General features: G+C 41.7%; 2 protein-coding genes across 4 annotated transcripts in view; one reads left to right on the top strand and one right to left on the bottom strand.

Annotated features, from left to right (window-relative positions):
• LOC126428368 (motor neuron and pancreas homeobox protein 1-like) overlaps positions 1-18,378 on the top strand; it is a 144,292-nt gene extending 125,914 nt beyond the window's left edge. The window contains exons 5-7 of the mRNA XM_050090297.1: positions 1,893-1,996; positions 10,727-10,873; positions 18,361-18,378. Coding sequence (XP_049946254.1) covers positions 1,893-1,996; positions 10,727-10,873; positions 18,361-18,378 — 269 coding nt within the window. The remainder of the gene's footprint in view (positions 1-1,892; positions 1,997-10,726; positions 10,874-18,360) is intronic.
• Positions 18,379-21,400: 3,022 nt separating this feature from the next.
• Positions 21,401-26,079, bottom strand: part of LOC126428472 (F-box/LRR-repeat protein 2-like) — a 135,433-nt gene continuing 130,754 nt past the window's right edge. For 2 of the 3 annotated variants that reach the window (XM_050090409.1, XM_050090408.1), the window contains exon 13: positions 21,405-22,226. In XM_050090409.1, the coding sequence (XP_049946366.1) occupies positions 22,217-22,226 (10 nt within the window). In that variant the 3' untranslated portion in view covers positions 21,405-22,216. Of the gene's footprint in view, positions 22,227-26,079 lie in introns of all 3 variants that reach the window. The other variant, XM_050090410.1, reaches the window with a different exon arrangement.

Genomic DNA, 26,079 nt, shown 5'->3' with positions numbered 1-26,079 from the left:
ACCGCTACGGTCGCAGGTTCGAATCCTGCCTCGGGCATGGATTTGTGTGATGTCCTTAGATCAGTTAGGTTTAAGTAGTTCTAAGTTCTAGGGAACTGATGACCTCAGATGTTAAGTCCCATAGTGCTCAGAGCCATTTCTTTCTCCCTATGTTGGTCGGTGTCAACAAAATATTTTCGCGTTCGGAAAAGAAAGTTGGTGATTGGAATTTCATGAGAAGATTTCTCCGCAAAAAAAACAATGCCTTCGTTTTAATGATGTCCATCCCAAATCCTGTATCATTTCAATGACACTCTGTCCCACATTTCGCGATAATACAAAACGTGGTGCCCCTCTTTGAACTTTTTCGATGTACTCTGCCAATCCTACCTGGTAAGGATCCCGCACTGCGCAGCAGTATTCTAAAAGAGGACGGACAAGCGTAGTGTAGGCAGTCTCCTTAGTAGACCTGTTTCATTTTCTAAGTCTCCTGCCAATCAAAATCAGTCTTTGCCTAGCCTCGCCCACAACATTTTTGTATGTGTTCCTTCCAATTTAAGTTGTTCGTAATTGTAATTCCTAGGTATTTAGTTGAATTTACGGCTTTTAGACTTGACTGATTTATCGTGTAACCGAAGTTCAACGGATTCCTTTTTGCACTCATGTGGATGACCGCACATTTTTCGTTATTTAGGGTCAATTGACTATTTTCGCACCATACGGATATCTTTTCTAAATCGTTTTGCTATTTGTTTTGATGTTCTCATGACTTTATTAGTCGATAAGTGACAGTGTCATCTGCGAACAACCTAACAGGGCTGCTAAGGTTGTCTCCTTGACACGTAGATAACAGACAACAGAGGCCCTGTATGAAAGGTCCCCTTTGAAAAATTTATGAATTACTGTGGTGATAAACCTCTTACGTTATTTGCTTTTCAAACAGCTGAGCAGAACTGAACGTACTCAGACATATCTCTCTTTACTCATTCTGATCAACACTAAACTGACACACAATATTATTAGCGAACGCAATCTGACTTTCAACCATCCCTACAAAAGAATACAAAAGAATGGCCCTGACTAACAGTAACCTATACCTTTCATGAATCACTTACCTCACAAAAATCTTCATTACTCGAACTACTGCAATACAGCAAGCGCCACTACTGCCAGCTAAATAAAAGATTCAAACTACTGAAGTCACTAACTACTGATAGGCATAGTTAGCAAATGAAAGATTTTGATAGAGAAAAAACAATGTATTTACCATAGTAGTGTTCAAAAGTCATTATATATATATATATATATATATATATATATATATATATATATATATATATATATATCAGTTCATGACATCCAGTCTTACAAATTTACTGTCTTTGATGGACACACGTCCAGATTGTCCGCTCTCAAAACTCCGCCATTTCTCTCCCCACATCCACCACTGCTGGCGGCTCACCTCCAACTGCGCAACGCTACGCTCTATTCACATCCAACTGCCCAACACTACAATAGCAAATATTGCAACAATGCCGACCAGCCTCAGACTGCACACAGCACAGTCAGTGATTTTCATATAGAGCGCTACTTACACCTGTAACACTACCTTGAGGAGTGCCAGAAAGCACTTCCGTTTCACTCGACGACTTTCCGTCAATTACTACTAACTGTGATCTCTCTGACAGGAAATCACGAATCCAGTCACATAACTGAGACGATATTCCATAAGCACGCAATTTCACTACAAGCCGCTTGTGTGGTACAGTGTCAAAAGCCTTCTGGAAATTCTTGTTCCATACAATGGTAAATAAATAAATCTGCTGTCTTTTGAGCGCTGAAGCTAACCGTATAAGCTATGTACTACTGACCCGTTCACACCAGCCGTAACTAATTTCCTCCTCACCTTGCAGCCCCGAAGCCCTCTGGAAGGCGTTCTCGGAAGCCGGGGCTGGACCGGAAGCCCCGCCAAGCGTACAGTGCCAAGCAGCTGGAGCGGCTCGAAGCCGAGTTCAAGGTAAGCCACTGGGGGTGCGAGCACGCAGCCCACTTAACAACGGCTAACAAACACACATTTTTGTCCTTGATTTCCTTGTCGAAGACGAGGAGCATTCTCACATTATTTACAAATACGCAGTCTGATCAAAAATACACTCATGCTCATAAATTAAGGATCATTGCAGAATGTGGTGCCATGCAACATGTCACTACACAAAACTGTCGCCAATAGCATAGGCACATAGGGAACACACACGACACACATCTGTAAGTGCGCGGTATTGGTGATAAGTTGAGAAAACCGTCCCCAAACACATGTGCTACAAAACGCCACTGTTTCCTGCGCATGTGCCACGACATAAATATAGGATATCATCACGATGCATAAGTACACAGGCCGCACAACGGGTTGACATACTCTGGATCAGGTGGTCGAGCAGCTGCTGGGGTATAGCCTCCCATTCTGGCACCAGTGCCTGTCGGAGCTCCTGAAGTGTCGTAGGGGTTTGAAGACGTGCAGCGATACGTCGGCCGAGAGCATCCCAGATGTGCTTGATGGGGTTTAGGTCTGGAGAACAGACGGGCCACTCCATTCGCCTAATATCTTCTGTTTCAAGCTACTCCTCCACGATGGCAGCTCGGTGGGGCCGTGCGTTATCATCCATCAGGAGGAAGGTGGGACCCACTGCACCCCTGAAAAGGCGGACATACTGGTGCAAAATGACGTCCCGGTACACCTGAACTGTTACAGTGCCTCTGTCAAAGACATGCAGGGGTGTACGTGCACCAATCACAATCCCACCCCACACCATCAAACCACGACCTCCATACAGGTCCCTTTCAAAGACATTAAGAGGGTATCTGGTTCCTGGTTCACGCCAGATGAAAACCCGGCGAGAATCACTGTTCAAACTATACCTGGACTCGTCCGTGAACATAAACCTGGGACCACTGTTCCGATAACCATGTACGGTAACTTCCTGGGAGATTAAAACTGTGTGCCGGACCGAGCTTCGAACTCTGGACCTTTACCCTTCGCGGGCCAGTGCTCTACCAACTGGGCTACCCAAGCACGACTCACGCCCCGTCCCCACAGCTAAACTTCTGCCAGTACCTCGTCTCCTACCTTCCAAACTTTACAGAAGCTCTCCTGCGAACCTTGCAGAACTAGCACTCCTGAAAGAAAGGATATTGCGGAGTCATGGCTTAGCCACAGCCTGGGGAATGTTTCCAGAATGAGATTCTGGACCATGTACTGTGTTCTTGCCACCAGGCTTTACGGGCTCCCCTGTGACCAGGGGTCAGTGGAATGCACCTTGCAGGTCTCCGGGTGAATAAACCATGTCTGTTCAGTCGTCTGTAGACTGTGTGTCTGGAGACAACTGTTCAGTGGCTGTGGTAAGGTCCCGAGCGAGGCTACCTGCAGTACTCCGTGGCTTTCTGCGGGCACTGACGGTGAGATACCGGTCTTGTTGTGGTGTTGTACACTGTGGACGTCCCGTACTGTAGCGCCTGGACACGTTTCCTGTCTGCTGGAATCGTTGCCATAATCTTGAGATCACACTTGGTGGCACACGGAGGCCCCGTGCTACGACCTGCTGTGTTTGACCAGCCTCCAGTACCCCTCATAACGTCATCAATGTGTATTCTTTGAGGCATTTTCAGCACACAGTCACTATTAGCACGTCTGAAAACGTCTGCACACTTACTCGCTGCACCATACTCTGACATGCACTAACACACGTCTGCGTATGTGGACTGCTGTCAGCGCCACCGTGCGACGACCGCAGGTCAAAGGCACCGCATGGTCATACCCCGAGGTGATTTAAACCCGCAAACCGCCCACCAGAGCGTTGTTTCACCATGTATCAGCATTATCCTTAATTTATGAGCATGAGTGCATCTGGACATACCCACGTAGCGCGGACTGAGCACTAGAAGAGACGGGAGGAGGACCCGCCAGTACAAAAGGAGGCCGAGAGTGCTCTGTTGTCAGCACAGAGGCAGCAACAGCAGAGGGGGACGGTCACGAAGCTCGGCGACTTCCAACGTGAAATAGTAATTAAATATCATCTGAGTAAAAGAACCCATCAGGGACAATCAACGCTTCTAAAGCTGTCCAAAGCCGGCCAGAGTAGCCGAGCGGCTCTAGGCGCTACAGTCTGGAACCGCGCGACCGCTACGGTCGCAGGTTCCAATCCTGCCTCGGGCATGGATGTGTGTGATGTCTTTAGGTTAGATAGGTTTAAGTAGTTCTAAGTTCTAGGGGACTGATGACCTTTCTCACAGCTTCAAGGTAACACTAACAAGGAATAATCAATATATTACAATGTGCTAGGGGTCAGTTAAATGAAATGGAAAGAAGACTAGGATTTCTGGTCAGATGAATGTATGGTAATACCAATAGCAACATAAAATGGTGTAACGCGAGTAGGATTCGTTATGAATAGCAAAGTAGGGCAGAGAGAGAGAGAGTTACTGTGAACAGTTCAATGATCGGGTTGTTCTCATCAGAATCGACAGCAAACCATCATTGACAACAATAGTTCAGGTATACATGCCGACGTCGCAAGCTGAAGATAGAGATAGATAGTATATGAGGATACTGAACGGGTAATTCAGTACGTAAAGGGTGACAAACATGTAATAGTCAAGGGGGGCTGGCATGCGCTTATAGGGGAAGTGGTATAAGAAGGGGATATAGGAAAATATGAAATTGGTACTAGGAATGAGAGAAGAGAAGAAATTAGAGAAGGAATGAGAGAAGGGAAAGACTAATGGGGTTCTGCAATAAATTTCAGCTAGTAATTGCGAATACTCTGTTCAAGAATCACAGCCGCGCAGGATTAGCCGAGCGGTCTAGGCGCTGCAGTCATGGACTGTGCGGCTGATCCCGGCGGAGGTTCGAGTCCTCCCTCGGGCATGGGTGTGTGTGTTTGTCCTTAGGATAATTTAGGTTAAGTAGTGTGTAAGCTTAGGGACTGATGACCTTAGCAGTTAAGTCCAATAAGATTTCACACACATTTTTTTTCAAGAATCACAAGAGGAAGAGGGCGAGAGATACGGGAAGATTTCAGTTACATTACACCGGATATTGAATTGTAAGGTGTGCCCAGGAGCACATATAGATTCAGATCACAATTTAGTAATGGTGATAGTAGGCTGAATTTAAGAGACTGGTCAAGAAGGGGAATACAGAAATACTACAGGATTAAGAGATACGCATGTCTGAGGCTGTAGATACTGCACTAATGAATAGCTCAGTGGGCAGTTCACTTGAAGAGGAATGGACATCTCTAAAAGGTCAATCACATAAGTTGGATAGAAGAATATAGGTACAGTGAAGATAACTGCGAGGAAATCAAGGGTAATAGAAGAAATACCTCACATGATAGATGAAAGAAGGAAGTACAAAAATGTTCAGGGGAATTCAGGAATACAGAAACATAACTCAGTTAGGAATGAAGGACATAAAAAGTGCAGAGGAGCTAAGGCGAAATGGCTGCATGAAAAATGTGAAGATATCGAAACAGAACTCATAGTGGGAAGAACTTACACAGTATACAGCAAAATCAAACAACTTTCGGTGAAATTAAAAGCAATGGCGGTAACATTAAGTGCAACGGGAATTCCACTGTTAAATGCAGCTGGCCGGTGTGGCCGAGCGGTTCTAGGCGCTTCAGTCTGGAACCGTGCGACCGCTACGGTCGCAGGTTCGAATCCTGCCTCGGGCATGGATGTGTGTGATGTCCTTAGGTTAGTTAGGTTTAAGTAGTTCTAAGTTCTAGGGGACTGATGACCTCAGATGTTAAGTCCCATAGTGCTTAGAGCCATTTGAACCTTTTGTTAAATGCAGAGGAGAGAACGAATAGGTAGAAACAATACACTGAATGCCTCTATGAGGGGGAGGACTTGTCTCACGACGTGTTGGAAGAGGAAATTGGAGTCGATATAGAAGAAAAAGGGTCTCCAGTATTGGAGTCAGAATTCAAAGGAGCTTTGGAAGATTTAAGGTAAAATAAGCCAGAAGGGATAGATAACAGTCCTTCAGAATTTTTAAAATCATTAGGAGAAATGGCAACAAAATGACTATTGACGTTTGCGTCTAGAATGTATGAGAGTGGCAGTATTCCACCAGACTTTCGGAAAAACACCATCCACTCAGTTCCGAAGACTGCAAGAGCAGACAAGTGCGAGAATTACCGCACAGTCAGCTTAACAGCTCATTCATCCAAGTTTCTGACAGGAATGACATACAGAATGATAGAAAGTAAATTGAGGATCTATGAAATGATGATCAGTCACGCTTTAGGAAACGTAAAGGCATCACAGGGGCAGTTCTGAAGTAGCGGTTCGCACCGAAAGCAAAATGGAAAAAAAAATGAAAACATCTTCATAGGTTTTTTCAATCTTGGAAAAGCGTTCGACAATTTGAAATGGTGCAAAATGTTCAAAATTCTGAGAAAAATAAAGTTAAGCCATAGGGAAAGACGGGTAACATACAATTTGTACAAGAACCAAGACGGAGCGTAAGAGTGGGAGATCAAGAACATAAGAGTGGGGGATCAAGATCGAAGTGTTCGGATTTAAAAAGGTGCAAGAGAGGGATGTAGTCTTTCCCTCCTATTCTTCAATCTATACATCGAGAAAGCGACGATGGAAATAAAAGAAAGTTTCAACAGTGCGATTACAATTCAAGGTGAAAGGATATCAATAATAAAATTCGTCGATGACATTGCTATTCTCAGTGAAAGTGAAGAAGAACTATAGGATCTGCTGAATGAGAAGAACAGTCTAATGAATACAGAATGTAGATTGAGAGTATATCGAAAAAAAGACGAAAGTAATGAGAAGTAGTAGAAATAAAGACGGCGAAAAACTTAACATCGCGATTGATGGACACGAAGTGGATGAAGTTAAGGAATTCTGCCAACTAGGCTGCAAAATTATAACTGACGGACGGAACAAGGAGGATATCAAAAGCAGACTATAACTGACAAAGAGGGCATTCTTGGCGAAGAGGAGTCTACTAGTATGAAACATGGGCCTTAATTTGAGGAAGAAATTACTGACAATGTACGTTCGGACCCACAGCATTATATGGCAGTGAAACATTGACTGTGGGAGAACCAGGACAGAAGAGAATCGAAGCGTTTGAGATGTGGTGCTACAAAAGAAATTTCAAAATTAGGTAAGGAACGATGAGATTCCCCGTGAATCGGCGAGGAAAGCAATATATGAAAAACACTGACAAGAAGAAGGGACAGGATGGTAGAGCATCTGTTAAGACATCACGGAATATCTTCCATGGTACTAGAGGGAGCTGTAGAGGACAAAAACTTTGTAGGAAAACGCAGATTGGAATAATCCAGCAAATAACTGTGGACGTAGGTTACGAGTGCTATTCTGAGACGAGAAGTTTGGAACAGCAGAGGAATTCCTGGCTGGCGGCATCAAAGCAGTCAGAAGACCGACGATTAAAAAAAAATCATATCTAAATGATGGCATTCAATTTTTACGTGTCGCAATCGTTTTCTGAAATTGCAAAAATTACTCCGGAAAATTTAGTTTATCCCAACAATAAAAAAAAAAGGATCCAGGGTACAAAATGATCGCACATCCAACAATAAATGCTGTACTAGACTGAAATTTAAATACGTTGTGATTAAAAAAATTTGTCAGTACGGTATTTAATAGTCTACGTGATACATTATTACTCTACTACACATAAATAATCAATAACTGAAATCAAATCAAACAAAAGTATTACCAAAAACCAATCACAAGTTAAATATATTTTGAAAAGTATTTATAAAAAGGATAGATGCATATATGTGAAGGCTTGGCGGCTCATTATTCTCATTATACGAAGTGTGGTCTACATGATTCAAATTTCTTTACTTCGCAAATAGCCCTGCCCGCTTTTACTGGGCCATCAAGACTTTCGCTGAGGGTTGAATTTCCCTTGAAGGTAAGGCCAAACCGAAGTAATGAATCAAAGCATGCACAATGTGTTTGAACAATTGTAGACCTGTTTGCAGTGTGGCCTAGACACGAAGAGCATAACAATTTTGAAAGCTTTGTTTCGAAATGTTTCACATGGCAATTCATTTTTAATTGTTCTACAACCACATTCCTAGAACTTTTGTTTGAGTAACTGACTTCAGTGATGTATTGTCAAGACTTGCCATTGCATTCGAGTTGGTGAGTTGGAGAAGCGGTCATGTCCCAGAAAGTACATTTTTCAGTGGCCACAATAAACTGTTTTACTACACAATGGTTTTAAGAGTAGTGTCGTAGAGATGCTACGTAGCAGGTGGCCGAAGGCGAAACAATTTACACCATTACGTTATACTTTAACCACGGAGCGCGGTCAGTAACCCACTTTGAACGTACGGGAGGTGAGCCTTTCTAGCCTGATGATGCTGATGAGCCAACTAGCGTCCTGTCTGCAGAGGAATGATTGTGTTCTAGAAGTTTATATTAATCATATTCATTTCAGGAATAAAAGTATGTGTTATGAGCATACAGGTTTATTCACACTGTAACAACCACCATCAAAATACAACAAAGCAGAAAATGGTGGCTTGCTTCCTGTTCAACTTATCAGTCCTTCGCAGGCCACTAAGAGATACTGTTATAAAATGGTTTCTGGTCGTCTAGTATGTATCGCAGAATTTTCTTTACATCATCTCGTTTCTTCTCTTTTACTCGAACACATCCTCTATACGCTTCTTTACTGGAAATGGCCCCTTCTCTAATACAATCCCATTTAACGAGCACTTCCATTGTTGGTGCATGATCCTTTGTTATACCAGACGATAGAGATCAGTTAACTCCCGCAAATGTAAGTTGAAGAAAAAAGAAATGGACTCCTTTTCCTACTCACCGATTCATACATTTCTTGTAGAAGTTGGGAGGAGTGAAGGTTGATGAACACAGTTTTTTATTTATTTATCATCTTATTTTATTGAAACCTGTTAGTAATTAGACATTAAAATGTATACACTGCTGATTCCATAAACATTGTAACCATAATTGAAAAGCTGTAAAACAACAACAAATGGCACAGACTGCTGCCTGCTTATTATTAAATGATCAGACTCAGTTCCTTTCTCTCCTTTGATAAATTAAGTTTTCGTTACAGACACTAGATTCAGATTATAAATTAATCTATTTCTCATCAACTGTTAATGTATCTCCACAAAAAACTTTGTCCTCCATTTCTAGTTAATGTAACTGTTTACATGTGACAAAAAGAGTAATGTTTTGCTGTGTAAACTCTCTGTATCATTTTTGTATCTTCTGTAAAAATAATATCATTGTAAGTTGCTCATCATTTTATCCATGTTTGCGGTACTCAGTTGTCACTTGAAGACATGCTAAGAAACCGAACACTGGTTCGTGACCAAATAAATATAATTTTGCACACCATTAAGAAATGTTTTCGAATTTGATGTAATTAAAATGCCAGTGACATCTGCAAATAATTTTTTTCTGTTTTTTTGCTTTACTGAAAGTAAATATCATTAACGTAATGAAGAAAAAATTGAGGTCTTAGAACAGAGCCCTGCGGTACTCCACACGTATTTAAGCTAAATGTGTTGCTTAAATGAGACTTTCTGTTACGTTATCACGTCTTAATGCCGCTATTCGCTGCCTGCTTTCTAGATAATACCATATACATTGTGAGAACAAAGTCTTTCGCGATGCCACTGTTGTATAAAACATTCTCGGACTACTTTCCGAGTCAGTTCAGGGTAAAACCTCGAGCTTTCAACCACTACCTCCACCGTCTTCGTCAGGAGCAAGTAACTGTCAGAACAGCTGCTGTGGTGGCCTTATGCAGCCCATAAACGGCTTCTGATTGGTCGGTAATTACGTAAAGCTGTCGCAGATGGTGTCGACATTTGCGCTGGTGGTACCACCGCCCTGTTAACGACAGCCTCGGCCCAGGGATTTACAACAATCCTGAGCACAAAAGCAGTTACATTGGTCAGTTCACCCGCACTGTTTCCGACTGCTGTGCAGGACATCAACGACATATTAAAAATCGAGGAGCGCAGAAATCTGCAGTTACTAGGCACAACCTCACAAAAAAACATAAAATACTGCTTGACCAAACAAACGTTTCGTACCAGGCTCCCACATACTAGCGCTCTGTAGGTAAAGAGGCAGATGAAATAAGAATGCGAGAGAAGAACTTCAACCGTGATAGCGGATATAATCTTAGCGGTGCATGGAAGCGAGCTGTCGATGCAGAGGAGAGCCAGAGGATGTTCGTCGCAATGTTTACACTGTGGCGCCAACCAGTGCAGACGTTGACACCATGTGCTTTATCCAATTAGCTATCAATCAGAAGCAGTCTATGGTGTACATGCGGCCACCACAACATTAGTTTTGACAGTCAGTCGCTCCTGATCAAGACGGTGGAGGTAATTGTCAAAAGCTCGAGGTTTTACCCCGAATTAAAGCGACAAGAAGTTTGAAAATGTTTTACACACCATATCCACTGTTTTGGTATCCCTTGGACAGCTTTTGGGGCTAATTTATGAATAATAATGTTGTGTAGGCTGCATGTTCCACAACTCTTTTTCATCGACCACGATAACACATTGAGCCCTTCCATTTCTGATGAGACACAGCCACTTCAACGATGTATCTAGCATTCAGTCTTGTAATACACAATATGAACTTCATGGAGAAAGTGGGTGTCAGCTTGTGACGTACAGGTGGTGTCTGTCGGCAGCTGGACAAGTACCTGAGCGTCAGCAAGCGGATGGAGCTGAGCAAGGCTCTGGCGCTGACGGAGGTGCAGATCAAGACGTGGTTCCAGAACCGGCGCACCAAGTGGAAGAAGCAGCTCACCTCCCGCCTCAAGATGGCTCACAGGCAGGTACCGTCAACAGCCCACTCCTTGCGTCTGTCTGTCTCTCTCTCTCTCTACTCTACATTCACAAACTAGTCTCACGCACTGAGAAATCACATGTGCAAATCCGAGGGTAGCATGAAGTTTATTTCTTTTTGGCTTCTGGTATCATTCACATGATTGTAATAGTTCCCCATACATATTCTCATTTGTTATGTATCGATATGTTGTTGTTGCGATCTTTAGTCCAAAGATTGGTTTCATGCAGCTTTCCATGCTATTCTATCCCATGCGAGCCTCTTCATCTCCAAGTATCTACTGTACCCTACATTCTTCAGAATCTGCTTAGTGTATTCATGTCTTTACCATGTTTACCCTCCCTCATGCTTCCCTCCAGTACTAAATTGGTAATCTCTTGACTCATCAGAACGTGTCCTACCGACCTATCCCTTCTTCTAGTCAAGCTGTGCCACAAATTCCTCTTCTCCCCAATTCTGTTCAGTACCTCCTCATTAGCTACGTGACCTACACATCTGATCTTCAACGTTCTTCTGTAGCATCACATTTCAAACGCTTCTATTCCAATCCATATTTCTCTTCCATACATGCCTACACTCCACACGCTTTCAGAAAAGACTTCCTGACACTTAAATCTATACTCGACTCTTATAATGGCGTTCTGGTTTCTGTGCAAGCTGTTTTATCTCCAAGTACCTACTGCAACCTAAATCGCTTCTGAATCTGCTTAGTGTATTCATCTCTTGGTCTCCCTCTACGATTTTTACCCTCCACGCTGCCCTCCAGTACTAACTTGGTGATCCCTTGCTGCCCCAGAACATGTCCTACCAACCGATCCCTTCTTCTAGACAAGTTGTGACACAAATTCCTCTTCTCCCCAGTTCTATTCAGTACCTCCTCATTACTTGCGTGATCTACCCGTCTAATCTTCATCATTCTTCTGTAGCACCACATTTCGAAAGCCTCTGTTGTCTTCTTGCCTAAACTATTTATCGTCCATGTTCCACATCTGTACATGGCTACACTCCATACAAATACTTTCAGAAAAGACTTCTTGACACTTAAATCTATACTCGATGTTAACAAATTTCTTCAGAAACGTTTTTCTTGCCATTGCCAGTCTACATTTTATATCCTCTGTGTATCGATATCCTATGTGTATCGATACAGTCATAAGTCAAAATGAAAGCATTGGCTAAAACACACTGACAGAAGAAATATCGCAACACCAATGAGGAATTGTCCGACATAAACGAAAGTTGGTATACTCTGTCCATCAGAAGAATAAACCTGATGTAAACATTACGCCATGTATTCTTCTGCGTTTGCTTGAATCTCGCTGGAATTCGTTTCATGTGGAGCAGAAGCCAAGCTGTGACCAGTACATTCAAGTACGATCGTAGGTATACGATTTATGCTGTGATACTTACATAGACTGAGCGATAACGCGGGACAACAGCTTTACCAGGGCATTAAACTTTGTCAGCTCAGCACTGGCCAGCCAGCGGTCCAACTAACCTGCAATGGTGTGAGCATTTGCAGTTCCGACGTAAAAAGAGACGAGCTAAGAAACAATATGATGCAGTAGCGTGCTGCAAGAATTTCACCGTACTAATATTGAAGCCAATGAAGGTATTAACTACAGTCAGTCGTCAGGTAATCTCTTAGCTCCTTCGTTATCCGAATCCGAGAAATACGTCTCAGTTCTGAACTGTCATCTGCTACGCTGATAACGAACCGATCAACAACAGAATCCACGAAGACACACAGGCGGCGCATTTTCTCCTCTTCTGTTATGAGGTGCTATTCCTATTCCGCCAGTACACGGCAGTGACATGTGAAAAAGCTGCGTGTGTTGGTTCCAGCGTGTCTGGCAGCTTAACAGCCTTTTTAGTTGTCGTGGCCAAATCCTTTAACTTGGCTCCAGATCAGTTCTGTTGGGTTCATATTGTAATGGTATAGCGGTAAATGTAAAAATGCAGCATTTGTATGGTGTGCTCGATGTTGTGAAAATGATTGTTTTCTGTGATTCTATGACACTTCGTACATCTGTAGTACAAAATAATGGACAGTCCAAATAAAGAGAATTTAGTTTTTCATTTTTGCCCTCAAAAATTAGACTGTTATGTTTTCTTAATTTAAGCAACCTTTTCTAACAGTGTTTCATACAATATCGATAATTGAGAATTTATATTTGAAATGAAAACAGGAATTTCGCGTGCGATATGTAATTAGAAACAAGAAGACGTGATTTATTCATAACTGCAAAAAAATGGGTCAAATGTCTCTGAGCACTATGGGACTTAACATCTGAGGTCATCAGTCCCCTAAAACTTAGAACTACTTAAAACTAACTAACCTAAGGACATCAAACACATCCATGCCCGCGGCAGGATTCGAATCTGCGATCGTAGCGGTCGCGCGGTTCCAAACTGAAGCGCCTAGACCCGCTAGGCCATCATAACTGCAGTATTCGTAATTACTATTATGAGATGTAGGCATTTCAAACTGAACGAGAAAAAAAGAATTACTCTGGTAAAACTTGAACGAGCGAACCATGGCCTACGGTTTATATTCAGCCTACTACACTACCGATACCACTATAAATACTATTTGAGTTGACGTCTCAACTGTATGTAATACCTGTAGAAAACTTCAAAGCCGATTATACCTGAGAATTTATGAAAAACATTAAGAACAACCAATTTCTCGGCACTTTTTAACCGTGTTCCAAACGCGTGTTTCACTGCGGAACAGTAAGCAGCCTCAGACATTTTCACACTGCGTATTAACAGCGCGACAATCAGATCACAAGAGTGCAGACACGACTTTTGAAATAAACGCTACATAGCTAAAGCGTGAAACGTTGATGGCTATTAATACATTGGAATGTCTTAAAGTTTCATTTGATGTGACGTAGTAATAATGTATCTCATACAAAGTAGAGTCTACTGCCAAGAGCGTAACAGCACCAGTGTACGTGTGCTATGGCTTCTGACCAATCATCCCGTTTATGTTTGTTTACGTCAGGTTTATTCTTATGATGAAAGGACTATAGGCGTGTTTCTACATCTGAAAGATGATGTCTATTCAAATTTTACGCCAGTCGCATAAAAGGGACGCTAGCCACTTTGACGATGCGTTCAAACAGAAACGAGCCGGAGGCGTAATTACAGTACTTGTGTGTTAGAAGTGTTGGTCCTGGGTGTTGACTTGTCCCACTGTGACACAACGCGGTGAATGGCTGTCTCATAAAATCCCCGGAGCTGCGATGTTAACCATTTCCGCTTGTGCAGCTTGATGTCGTCATCCGAGGTGAATCGTTTGCCCCTCAGAGCCTTTTTAAGGGGACCAAAAATGGCGTAACCACAGGGAGAGAGGTCCGGACTGTATAGAGGGCGGCTGAGAACCTGCCATTTGAATTTCTGCAATAGTGCCGCGACTGTGTTGGCCGTGGAGCAGAATGACTCCACAGGTGAGATTGCCTGGTCGTTTTGATTTGATTGCTTGACGAAGGGTGCTCGTTTGCGAGTAACGTTGGCCATTCACTGTTGTCCCGTGCTGCAGGAAGTGAATCAGAAGAGGGGCAAAAGATTCACCTCGGATGACGACGTCCAGCTGTACGTGCGGAACTGGTTAACATCGCAGCCCCGGGAATTTTGTGAGACAGCCATTCTCCGCCTGGTGTCAGAGTGGGACAAGTGTCTCACAGCCAGGTCAATACTTCTAACATACAGGTACTGGTTTGTGTAATTATGCGCCGCGCGGGATTTGCTGAGCGGTCTCAGGCGCTGCAGTCATAGACTGTGCAGTTGATCCCGGCGGAGGTTCGAGTCCTCCCTCGGGCATGGGTGTGTATGTTTGCCCTTAGGATAATTTAGGTTAAGTAGTGTGTAAGCTTGGGGACTGATGACCTTAGCAGTTAAATCCCATAAGATTTCACACACATTTGAACATTTTTGTAATTATGCCTACAGCTCGTTTCTCTTTGAAAGCCCTTATAGGTTTGTTTTAAATACACGCTGCACGCGATCGTGAGATTGGACCTGGTGAGTTGATGTTAGTCAAGGATGCCTATAAGGTGATACAGACGCCACTATCAACACCTCACTGAGTTTGAGCGTGGTCGTGTAATAGGGCTACGAGAAGCTGGATGTTCCTTCTGCAATACAGCAGAAAGACTAGGCAGGAATGTAGTGGTGGTCACGAAAATGTGTGGTCCCAAGAAGACTGGGCTCCAGACAGCCACATGGTACTACCTATAAGGAAGAACGTCGTGTTCGGCGTATGGCTCTGGCGCATCATACTGCACTTGCAGTAGCAATTTGAGCAACAGTTAGCATCAGGCTGACACAACGAACTGTTACAAATCGGTTACTTCACGGGTAGCTCTGAGCCAGATGCCCTGCAGCGTGCATCCCTCTGGCCCCTAACCACTGCCATTTGCGAGTAGTGTCAAGGGAGACCTGACTGGAGGGCAAACTGGAGGTCTATTGTGTCTTCCGAGGAAAGCTGGTTCTGCCTCGGTATCAGTGATGCACTTGTAGTGGTTACAAGGAGGCGAGTGGAGGGCCTGCAACCAACCTGTCTGGGTGCTAGACACACTGGACCTACACCTGGAAGTGTGGTCGGGGGTGTAATTTCGTACGACAGCAAGAGCACTGGCTATCTCACGCACACTGACTGCAAATTTGTACGTCAATCTGGTGATTCGACCTGTTGTGGTGCCATTCACGAACAGCATTCCAGGGGGTGTTTTCCAACAGGACAACACTCGCCCACATACCGCTGTTGTAACCCAACATGCTCTACAGAGTGTCGGCATGTTGCTTTGGCCTGCTGTGTTACCATATCTTGTCACCAGTCGAGCACATATGGGACATCATCGGAGGACAACTCCAGCGTCATCCACATATAGCATTAAGCGTCCTTGTTCTGCGCGGCCGGCCGGGGTGGCCGAGCGGTTCTAGGCGCTACAGTCTGGAACCGCGCGACCGCTACGGTCGCAGGTTCGAATCCTGCCTTGGGCATAGATGTGTGTGATGTCCTTAGGTTAGTTAGGTTTAAGTAGTTCTGAGTTCTAGGGGACTGATGACCTCAGAAGTTAAGTCCCATAGTGCTCAGAGCCATTTGAACCATTTTTTTGTTCTGAGCGACCAGGCGCAACAGGCACCGAACCCCATCCCAAAACCGACATCCATCACTGTGTGACACAATGCATTCTCGCAGTTTTACTGTTATTAATGTAGCAGCATTTCACATTTGCAATGGCTTATCTCACAATTTCATAGCCTGTGATCTTGCAATGTTAATCACTTAAATGTGTAGCCTAGACAAATACCGGGTGATCAAAAAGTCAGTATAAATTTGAAAACTTGATAAACCACGGAGTAATGTAGATAGAGATGTAAAAATTGACACACATGCTTGGAATGACATGGGGTTTTATTAGAACCACCCCATATTGGTAGACGCGTGAAAGATCTCTTGCGCGCGTCGTTTGGTGATGATCGTGTGCTCAGCCGCCACTTTCGTCATGCTTGGCCTCCCAGGTCCCCAGACCTCAGACCGTGCGAATATTGGCTTTGGGGTTACCTGAAGTCGCAAGTGTATCGTGATCGACCGACATCTCTAGGAATGCTGAAAGACTACATCCGACGCCAATGCCTCACCATGACTCCGGACGTGCTTTACAGTGCTGTTCACAACATTATTCCTCGACTACAGCTATTGTTGAGGAATGATGGTGGACATATAGAGCATTTCCTGTAAAGAACATCATCTTTGCTTCGTCTTACTTTGTTATGCTAATTATTGCTATTCTGATCAGATGAAGCGCCATCTGTCGGGCATTTTTTGAACGTATTTTTTTTGGCTCTAATAAAACCCCATGTCATTCCAAGCATGTGTGTCAATTTGTAGCTCTCTATCTGCTTTATACCATGATTTATTCAGTTTTCAAATTTATACTGACTTTTTGATCACCCTGTATATTACCGAAATTTCATTACTCTAATTCGATTTATTTCCGTCAGTGTATTTAGACCCTAAAATAGTAGTTATCGTGAATCTCTTGGCTTAACATCACACACACTCATAATAATAGTTTTTTTATGATGATATTCCATGTTCTTCCGTGTTATTCGCTGAACGCGAATTTCATGACATCACCTGCAATTGGTAGAGATATATTAACCAGTTGTGACATATATTGTTCTGGACCGGGACTCGTGGCCGGAGTTCCTACTTTATCAAGAATGACCACCTTACCCATTTTTGGCTATCTGTGCACGCCCCATGGCCCGATCCAAACCTCCATATCTTACTGTCCCCTTCTTTGTATCGTTTCTCAGGCACGTCTTCCTTCACGCTGACAACATTACTTCGTTTGCACTCGAAGAGAATGACACTCCCACAAGGAATCGAGACCAGCTGCTGATCGTCAAAACATGTGTAACTATCGTAAGCTGAGATGGGGCATACGACGATAACATGATCTCCTTGTGGCATGTGTCTGTCATTCTCCCTGAGCGGAAATCAAGTGTTGTTGCGAACTTAACACTTTCGCTGCTGTGGACGTGTACACACGTCCTGCTAAGCCGTTCCCCAGGAGTTGACACGTATGACCGTGCAGCTTGGGATTTCCTGAAGCGCTACAGACATCTGAATGCGTACTTAGCCGCCGACCTCTCACTGCTGCAGACGAGTTACTTCCATACCTCGGTGAAAAATATAGTTTCAAGTATTTATCATTCAACATATGTGCCTCATTGCATCTATCATTTGCAAATACACTAATTTCGGTATCTTGAATCATTTATGAGATTATGACTATTGTAATGTCCACATGATCCGCGATGCACAAGGACATGAATGGCCGCGACGTGCGAACCAGCATTCGGATATAAAAGCCAGTAAGTCGAGAACGAAATGAAATGTCGTTCTGCTCTCAATTTTAAATAAAATTTCGATAGCTTATCTACGTTTCATTCCCTGAAACGTATGAGCTAAAATCAACCAAACGCAAAGTTTATGCAGCGCGTTTTTGGCTCTGCAAACTCTTTAAAATGTCGTGCAATGTTTTACTTAATTTGATGCAGCGCAGGAAGTATGACGCATAACGAAAAGTTCTGTATCGAATGAAGATAGACTGTAAGATGTGAAATAAAATTTGTTATCCAAATAGTTTTCGAAAAATAGGGTAACAAGTATTTCACATCGGCCGGAACGCCGTCTCTAAGAACCGGCACCAGCATTTTGGCGAGCAGTACAGCCGTAACAAACGCCGCCCTCAGTACAGAATGCAGGCATCACGCCTATAGCAGCGAAACGGTTAAAGGAAGATTGAATTTTCTCATTATGGAAGTACAAGGGCGGTCTGTTTTAATTGTTAAAAAACATTCAGGGGCCAAGGTTGCAGAAGACAACCGGTGTTTCAACAGTCTTACCTGTCATCTTCAGGTCTTAAATTTTTTTTACATTCTCATTTCATCCAGGTGACATCTTGTACATGAGATGAGCGTGAAACGAACATGTTGCACTTTTTAAAAATAAAAATAAAAAAAAATAAAAAATAAAAAAAAATATGAAGACCTCAATATGGCAGCTAAGACTGTTGAAACCGGTTGTCTTGAACCTGCGAAAAAAAAAAAATTTTGTGCGATCTGGCTTTTGAATGGTTTTTAAGGTCAAAGGGAGATGTGCATAAGACTAAAATATAAGGAAATGGACAGTGGCATATGGACGTTTGGATATGGCCAGGGAGCTTGCATGGATAGCCAAATTGGTTTAGCCTAGTTCTCACAATAAGTAGAAAGTCTGGGTTCGAGTCCTGACCTGACACAAATTTTCACATGTCACAACTGAGTAATACATCTATACCCATTGCAGCTGTAGCCGTGAAATACGCATTCAGCAAGTGACTTGGAATATTTCGTTCAGGTCCTGGTCGTCAAGCCATATGTAATACTCTATTTACACTACTTACACTCCCTCAGCTCCACAGCTACAACAGATTCAGGGTAGCTGTGATAGGCACTTTTTATAGAGTATAGGACGATACGGTCATTCAAAATGCACGAGTGTTCAATGTAGTTTCCAAAACCGTTAGACGTGAAAACAGTGATAATCTTTTTCTAGAACTATCGCCAGGAATTGCAAAGAATTTCCTTTCATAAGTTCATGATTTTTACAGTTGATTTATAAACTATTAATTTTTGTTGTTTAGTGTAAACTGTGTCATTTGGGTCTTTGTCGTGATTAATTTTGATTCGTTCAGATCAAATCCGTGTTCTAAGCTATCTAGGGTATCAATGGCCCTTCAGGAAATCTGTTCTCCGGTTTCACTTTCAATGAGTACATATGCATTATATGCAGTTAAAACTGAGTAAGTTGTTATATTGTTGCTGTTGCGGTCTTCAGTCCAAAGGCTGGTTTGACACAACTCTCCGTGCTACTCTATCCCATGCGAGCCTCTTCATCTCCGAGTGACTACTACAACCTACATCCTTCTGAATCTGCTTAGTGTATTCACCTCTTGGTCTCCATCTATCATTTTTACACTCATGCTTCCCTCCAGTACTAAATTGGCAATCTCTTGATGCCTCAGAACGTGTCCTCCTGACCGATCCCTTCTTCTAGTCAAATTCCTCTTCTCCCCAATTCTGTTCAGTACCTCATCAGTTACCTGATCTACACATCTGATCCTCAACGTTCTTCTATAGCATCACATTTCAAATGCTTCTTTTCTCGTCCTAACAAATTTCTCTTCTTCAGAAACACTTCCCTTGCCATCGCCAGTCTACATTTTACATCCTTTTTACTTCGACCATCCTCAGTTATTTTGCTGCCCAAATAGCAAAACTCATCTACTACTTTGTGTGTCTCATTTCCTACTCTAATTCCCTCAGCATCACCAGACTTAATTCGACTACATTCCATTATCCTCATTCTGCTTTATTTGATGTTCATCTTAGATCCTCCTTTTGAGACACTATCCATTAACGTTCAACTGTTCGTCCAAGCTCTTTGCCATCTCTGACGGAATTAAAATGTCATCGGCACACCTCACTGTTTTTATTTCTTCTCCCTGGATTTTAATTCCTATTCCGAATTTTTCTTTGGTTTCCTTTACTGCTTGCTCAATGTACAGATTGAATAACATCGGGGATAGGCTACAATCCTATCTCACTCCCTTCTCCATCACTGCTTCCCTTTCGAGCCACTCGACTCTTATGATTGCCTTCTGGTTTCTGTAAAAATTGTAAATAGCCTTTCGCTCCCTGTATTTTACCCCTGCCACCTTCACAATTTGAGAGTATTCCAGTCAACATTGTAAAAAGTTTTCTCTAAGTCTACAAATGCTATAAACACAGGTTTGCCTTTCCTTAATCTAGCTTCTAAGATAGGTCGTAGGGTCAGTATTGCCTCACGTGTTCCAACATTTCTACGGAATCCAAACACGATCTTCCCCGAGGTTGGCTTCTAGCAGTTTTTCCATTCGTCTGTAAAGAATTCGTGTTAGTATTTCGCAGCCGTGGCTTATTAAAGTGATAGTTCGGCATTTTTCACATCTGTCAACACCTGCTTTCTTTAGAAATGTGTTGTTATATGTAGGGGTCAATCATTTTATAAAATAAAAACAGAAATGGGTCTGTGATGGAACCTTGCAAGGCCATGAGTGAAATAATTTTCCATCAGACAAACTATTTCCTGCGATTTATGTTGTTTTAATTCTGTTAAATGTGAATGCAAGGCACAACCATTGACTCTATAAATTTCTAATTTATAGAACAATATGGAATGGTAACGGAGGATGTTAGGTGTAAGTGTGCTGCCTGGAGATGAAAGGGTTGACAAGGTAGTCATGGAAGGCCACATCAAACCAATCAGAACACCGATGGATACTCCCAACTTAAAGCAGTGGACTACACAGTCAAAGGCCTTCATAAGTTGTTTACAAAAAATTCTTGTGACTCTTTGGACTGTCATAAGATGAATATCATTTCTCAAGTAATTTTGTTGATGTCACATATTGTACTTTTGCCTTTCTCAAAGCTAAAGTGATTTAATGACGTGAGATGAGATTTTTCTTTGTAGTTCTAGATCGGAGCTGCAACTATTTTTCCAAATACTTTTGAAAAAACTGGAGGAACACTTACTGGTCAGCAGTTTCATAGATCTCTCTTTGAGCCTTCTTTCAATAACTGCTTCACCATTATATACTTTAGAGAATCTGGGGAGCATTTTTCTTAAAATGAGTGATTAATTATTATGTATAGGGGCCCTGATATTGCCATGGCACCTGTTTTATTTGCTCTTGTGATTATACTATGCACTCCAGACGTATTTTTAAAAAAATATAATGCCATATTTTCTACACCTTTATCTGCAGTTAAAACCTCCGTATAACGCCGATTTAAACCAAAGGAAAGGACATTATCTATGTTTTATATTCACAACGTCCTGCAGCCTTAATGTAATTGATGAACGACATTATTTGTATTTATTGACACACACACACACACACACACACACACACACACACACACACACACACACACACACCGAAGACTCAAACCTCTGACGGAGGGAGTCGTGCGAACCGTGGCAAGGCACCCTAGACCTCACGACTACCCCGCACAGCTGTCCAAAGATAAAGCAAGCCTTAAACGAAACATGACGGGTTTTATACTAATTATATTTTGTACGTTTTATTTTTATATTAACCATATTTAATACATGTATGACAATAAACGAAACAAAGCGATCACACACACATCACATAAACCACAGAAAACATACACATGAACCAAATTCTTTGACAACAGAAGACATCACTGATATTATACAGCATGCTTAACCTCATGGTTACGAGTACAAGGACATGCTGATACCCAGATAAAATTTGTGTCCTGCCTACTCGTCAAATATAGAGTGCCTAGGAAACCTGCTCTCTCGGATCGCTAGACAACAATTCAAGCAAATTGTATTAATGAATGTTTATTACATTAAGATAAATGGCAATATTTAACCTTGAGAATTTTCAATGAGGTGGTGCAAGCAATGGCGACAGAAAAAAATTAAAAATCTCCTTAGTATATACAATTATACAGTTCCTAAGTCACTGCTACAGAGCTCTTAGAATGGCTAGTCTTCAACTGGGCCATGGCCAGGCAGCGCAGCGCTTATGTTCTCTTCATGTAGATGCCACTACTGTCTCGTCGTCCTAGAGAGGAGTTGGTCTGTGTAGTATTTGCTGACGTTTTCTTCACAACCTTCTCTGCTCTACCGTGGTGCCAGCATTTGACTTTATGCCAGAACAAAATTAATGGCAGATTCCCACAAAGATCTTCAAAAAAGTCTGTGAAGAAATTAAAATGAAATATTTGTAAGCACTAGGCAGTCTAACACAAAATTCGCAAAATTATGAAAATATCCCAAATCCCATGACATATAATCTATAACATAAAATGCTGTGTCTTATATTACTATATATCTTCTTTAGGACTGCTGATGATGAGCATGTAGTACAACAAAACAAAAATTAAAATTAACAAAACAAAAATTAAAATTAACAAAACAAAAATTAAAATTAATAAAACAAGCTGCCTAGGTTTTATCTGCAAATAATATCCTTTCTCAAGGACATTACCTATGTAACCACTTACAGTAACAATATTTATACATTTAAAAAAAAAGAAAGAAAGAAGCTTTTTAAATATTTTGATATTTCTGAAGGATCTATAATGGATTTGTCACCTAATTTTGCAGATTTGTAGATCGCAGCTGTGACACTAAGGTCAGATTCTGCAGTTGACCACAATGCCTTTGATTTATCTGTACAACTCAGAATGAACTACTGTGTGCCATTCTCACGCCCCCGACCATTCATCCACAGGGCCTGTTCCCGCCGCCTCCATCGTCAGCACCGCCACCTCCGCACGTCCCGACGCCGACACACCTTTTCACAGCCACGCCCCACATGTCGGCGCCGGCTCAGTACTCCCCTCTGGTGGCCGTGGCCCCATACTACGGTGCATTGTACACGCTGCCCACTGCAACTTCGAGAAACTCTGCCAGTCCGCCACCACTGGCGCTGCTGTCACCGAGTGCGAGGGATGAAAATAGTAGCGGCAGTAGCTGAATCTAATGCTGTCATGAAAGCAATGAGAACTGAAGCTGGTTTCCAGTGATCGTATATGAAACTGTTCTAGTGAGATTCCACAGATTTGTGCACATGACGAGTTCTGAGAAAAGTTCCTCTGCATTTTGTCACATTTACAATATGTGGACATACGTGTTGTTGGAATGCTAAGTGAAGTTAGCAGTGTAGTGAATAAAGACCTACATGGCTTGTTAGTTTCAAGAGTATTAGAAAGATGGACTTGGGATTGAATGTCGTATGGTTCCATATGTTTCTTCACCATCCACGTATTTGACAAAACTACTGTGACTATCACCTTTCAGTTTCATCAGTGAAAATATTATACCACAGTATACTGATGCAGAGGTGCCATAAAATAACTTGGGGATTATCTGACACATTTCCAAACTGTTTTCATCATAGGGTGGTCATGCTTCAACTATTTTCTCTCATTTTACTGTGTCTCTATGAACTGATTTACTCATTTGTTATACAAAATGTGCAATATGATATAGGACAAGTCAGACTGTGATATTGCGAACAAGCTACACTGGTAAGAAACACATTATGACTAAGGCGTGACATCATGTAATAATGATAATATAATCATATATGCAGTGCAATGTCTGAAAGCAAGATTATTTCGCTTATCCAACACATGCAATTTGTCTGTGTAGTAGATAAACAATTGTACAATAGTCATGATGCTGTGCAAAATACTGTAGCTTATAGTGTACAGTCATATACTTTGATAGCCTCTTACGTGTATATGCTACAAATACTTTACAACCACTAACATATTCAATCAACATATCACACTGTCTCCCATATACTTCAAAATTGCATAACTGAATTGATTTTAGTAATATCCAAAAACTCCTTTGTACTCCAGACATAAATCAGCAGCTTGTGTTAATGCTGTTCCAGTACACCACCACATGTATTTCATTGAAATATTGAACACTCATACAGAAAACACCTTCAAATGTCTGATTAAATTGCAAATAAATTAATATGCTTTATATTTGACATTAAAGATATAAGTGACAAACAATGGGTGAGTGTAGTACAGACAAGTTGCACTCTGTTTTAAGTAAAAGCTAACTTTTCTCGTATCTCAATGTATATGATGTCATTTCTCCTGAACTGTATGTCGTATAATTTAGTGACATTGCCGAGACTCGAACTCGGTCCAGCACACAATTTTAATCTGCAAGGAAGTTTCATATCAGTGCACACTCCACTGCAGAGTGAAAATCTCATTCTGGAAACATCCCCCAGGCTGTGGCTAAGCCATGTCTCCGCAATATCCTTTCTTTCAGGAGTGCTAGTTCTGCAAGGTTCGCAGGAGAGCTTCTGTAAAGTTTGGAAGGTAGGAGACGAGGTACTGGCAGAAGTAACGCTGTGAGGACGGGGCGTGAGTCGTGCTTGGGTAGCTCAGTTGGTAGAGCACTTGCCCGCGAAAGGCAAATGTCTTGAGTTTGAGTCTCGGTCTGGCACACAGTTTTAATCTGCCAGGAAGTTTCAGAAAAATGTGTTTACAATAAAATATCTGCAAAATATCTACAAGATAATTACAAAGGATAAAGGACTACCACATGATGAAGCAAGAATGAAGATAAGTGCATGATTAAAAATTATATTTTTTCTCTTTCTTTTTTTTTTCTATTTTGAACTGTATAATTACATAAACAAAAATATTGAAAAGTGAAGCAGATGTAGATTTGATGACTGAGGTGTTGGCCAAAATGAAAAATTCAAAAACTTAATAATTCCAGTTATGATTCCTAGAAAGCTACAATAAAATCTACCAAAAATTCATTAGAAGCTGGAATTGGGGGAATTAGAAAATAGAACTGAGTCTAATTTATGGGTCTAAAATCAGATTTAGATGTTCATTAGAAACAGTAATTAATTCCAGTTACAAACAAGTAATTCAAAGATAATATCACAAAACAAACTTATTCTGCGACCAAACCTGTTGTCCTTGAAGAAAAAATAATAAAAAAGAGACTAAACAATCACAACGAAAATATAGTCAGCAACTGGGATCTAATGAATGTGCGTATAGTCACATACTTTGAAAATCTGTTGTAGCGCATTGTATTTCTTGAGTAAAAGTATATGACGATGTAATGAGTGAGGTATGTAAATTATATGTGGCGTGTTTTTCAATTAAGGTGTTATCAGGATGGCGTTTACGGCATTATACAGATATTTGATGCAATGATGATGTATTTCGAGATTTACGTGATACTACACTGACGGAAAAAAGGGCAACACAAAAAAAAGAGTAATGAAATTTTGGGAACACATTTGTCTATGTGACATATTTAAGTGATTAATATTGCAAGAACACACTTAAGTTATTAATATTGCAAGAACACACGTTTATGCAAGCATGAGATAAACACTCAAATGTGAAATTCTGGTACATTAATAACCGGTAACCACCAGAATGTTGAATGCAAGTGCTGTGCAGGCATTGTGTTGTACAGGTGCCGGATGTGAGTTTGTGGGATGGAGTTCCATCCTGCTACACTTTGTTGGTCAATCCAAGGACTGTTAATGCTGTTTGTAGGTAACGCTGGAGTTGTTGCCTGATGACGATCAATAAATGCTCTATTGGAGACAGATCTGGTGATTGAGCAGGCCAAGGCAATATCGGCACACTACAGAGCATGTTGGGTTACAACAGCAGTGTGTGGGTGAGGTGTGTGTAAATAATCATTTTACTGGAAACCATAATTCAATCATGTATGCTCCTGACATAGGGACATTAATTCACTATTTGCCAAGCCTGTACCACACGCTCCTTTGAAAACTCCATACACTAATGAACATAAGACAAACAGATATGTGATTATATACTGAGTGTAAATGATGAACCAAGTAAGGAACACAAAAGACGGAACTGAAAGCGAATGAAGTGAAAGATGACAGTACTTCCAACTACTGAGTTGATTGGAAAGACGATATGGAAATAATAAGAACTTTTATACTACAAATGTCTTTATGTGTTGATCACTGAAATCTTTGCAGAACTGTGGTTGAAAAGTCAACAAAAGAG

This window comes from Schistocerca serialis, chromosome 12 (assembly GCF_023864345.2).
Source record: "Schistocerca serialis cubense isolate TAMUIC-IGC-003099 chromosome 12, iqSchSeri2.2, whole genome shotgun sequence".
Lineage (NCBI taxonomy): Eukaryota > Metazoa > Arthropoda > Insecta > Orthoptera > Acrididae > Schistocerca > Schistocerca serialis.
Note: the sequence above shows the minus strand (reverse complement) of the source record. Positions and strands in the feature narration are given on the sequence as shown.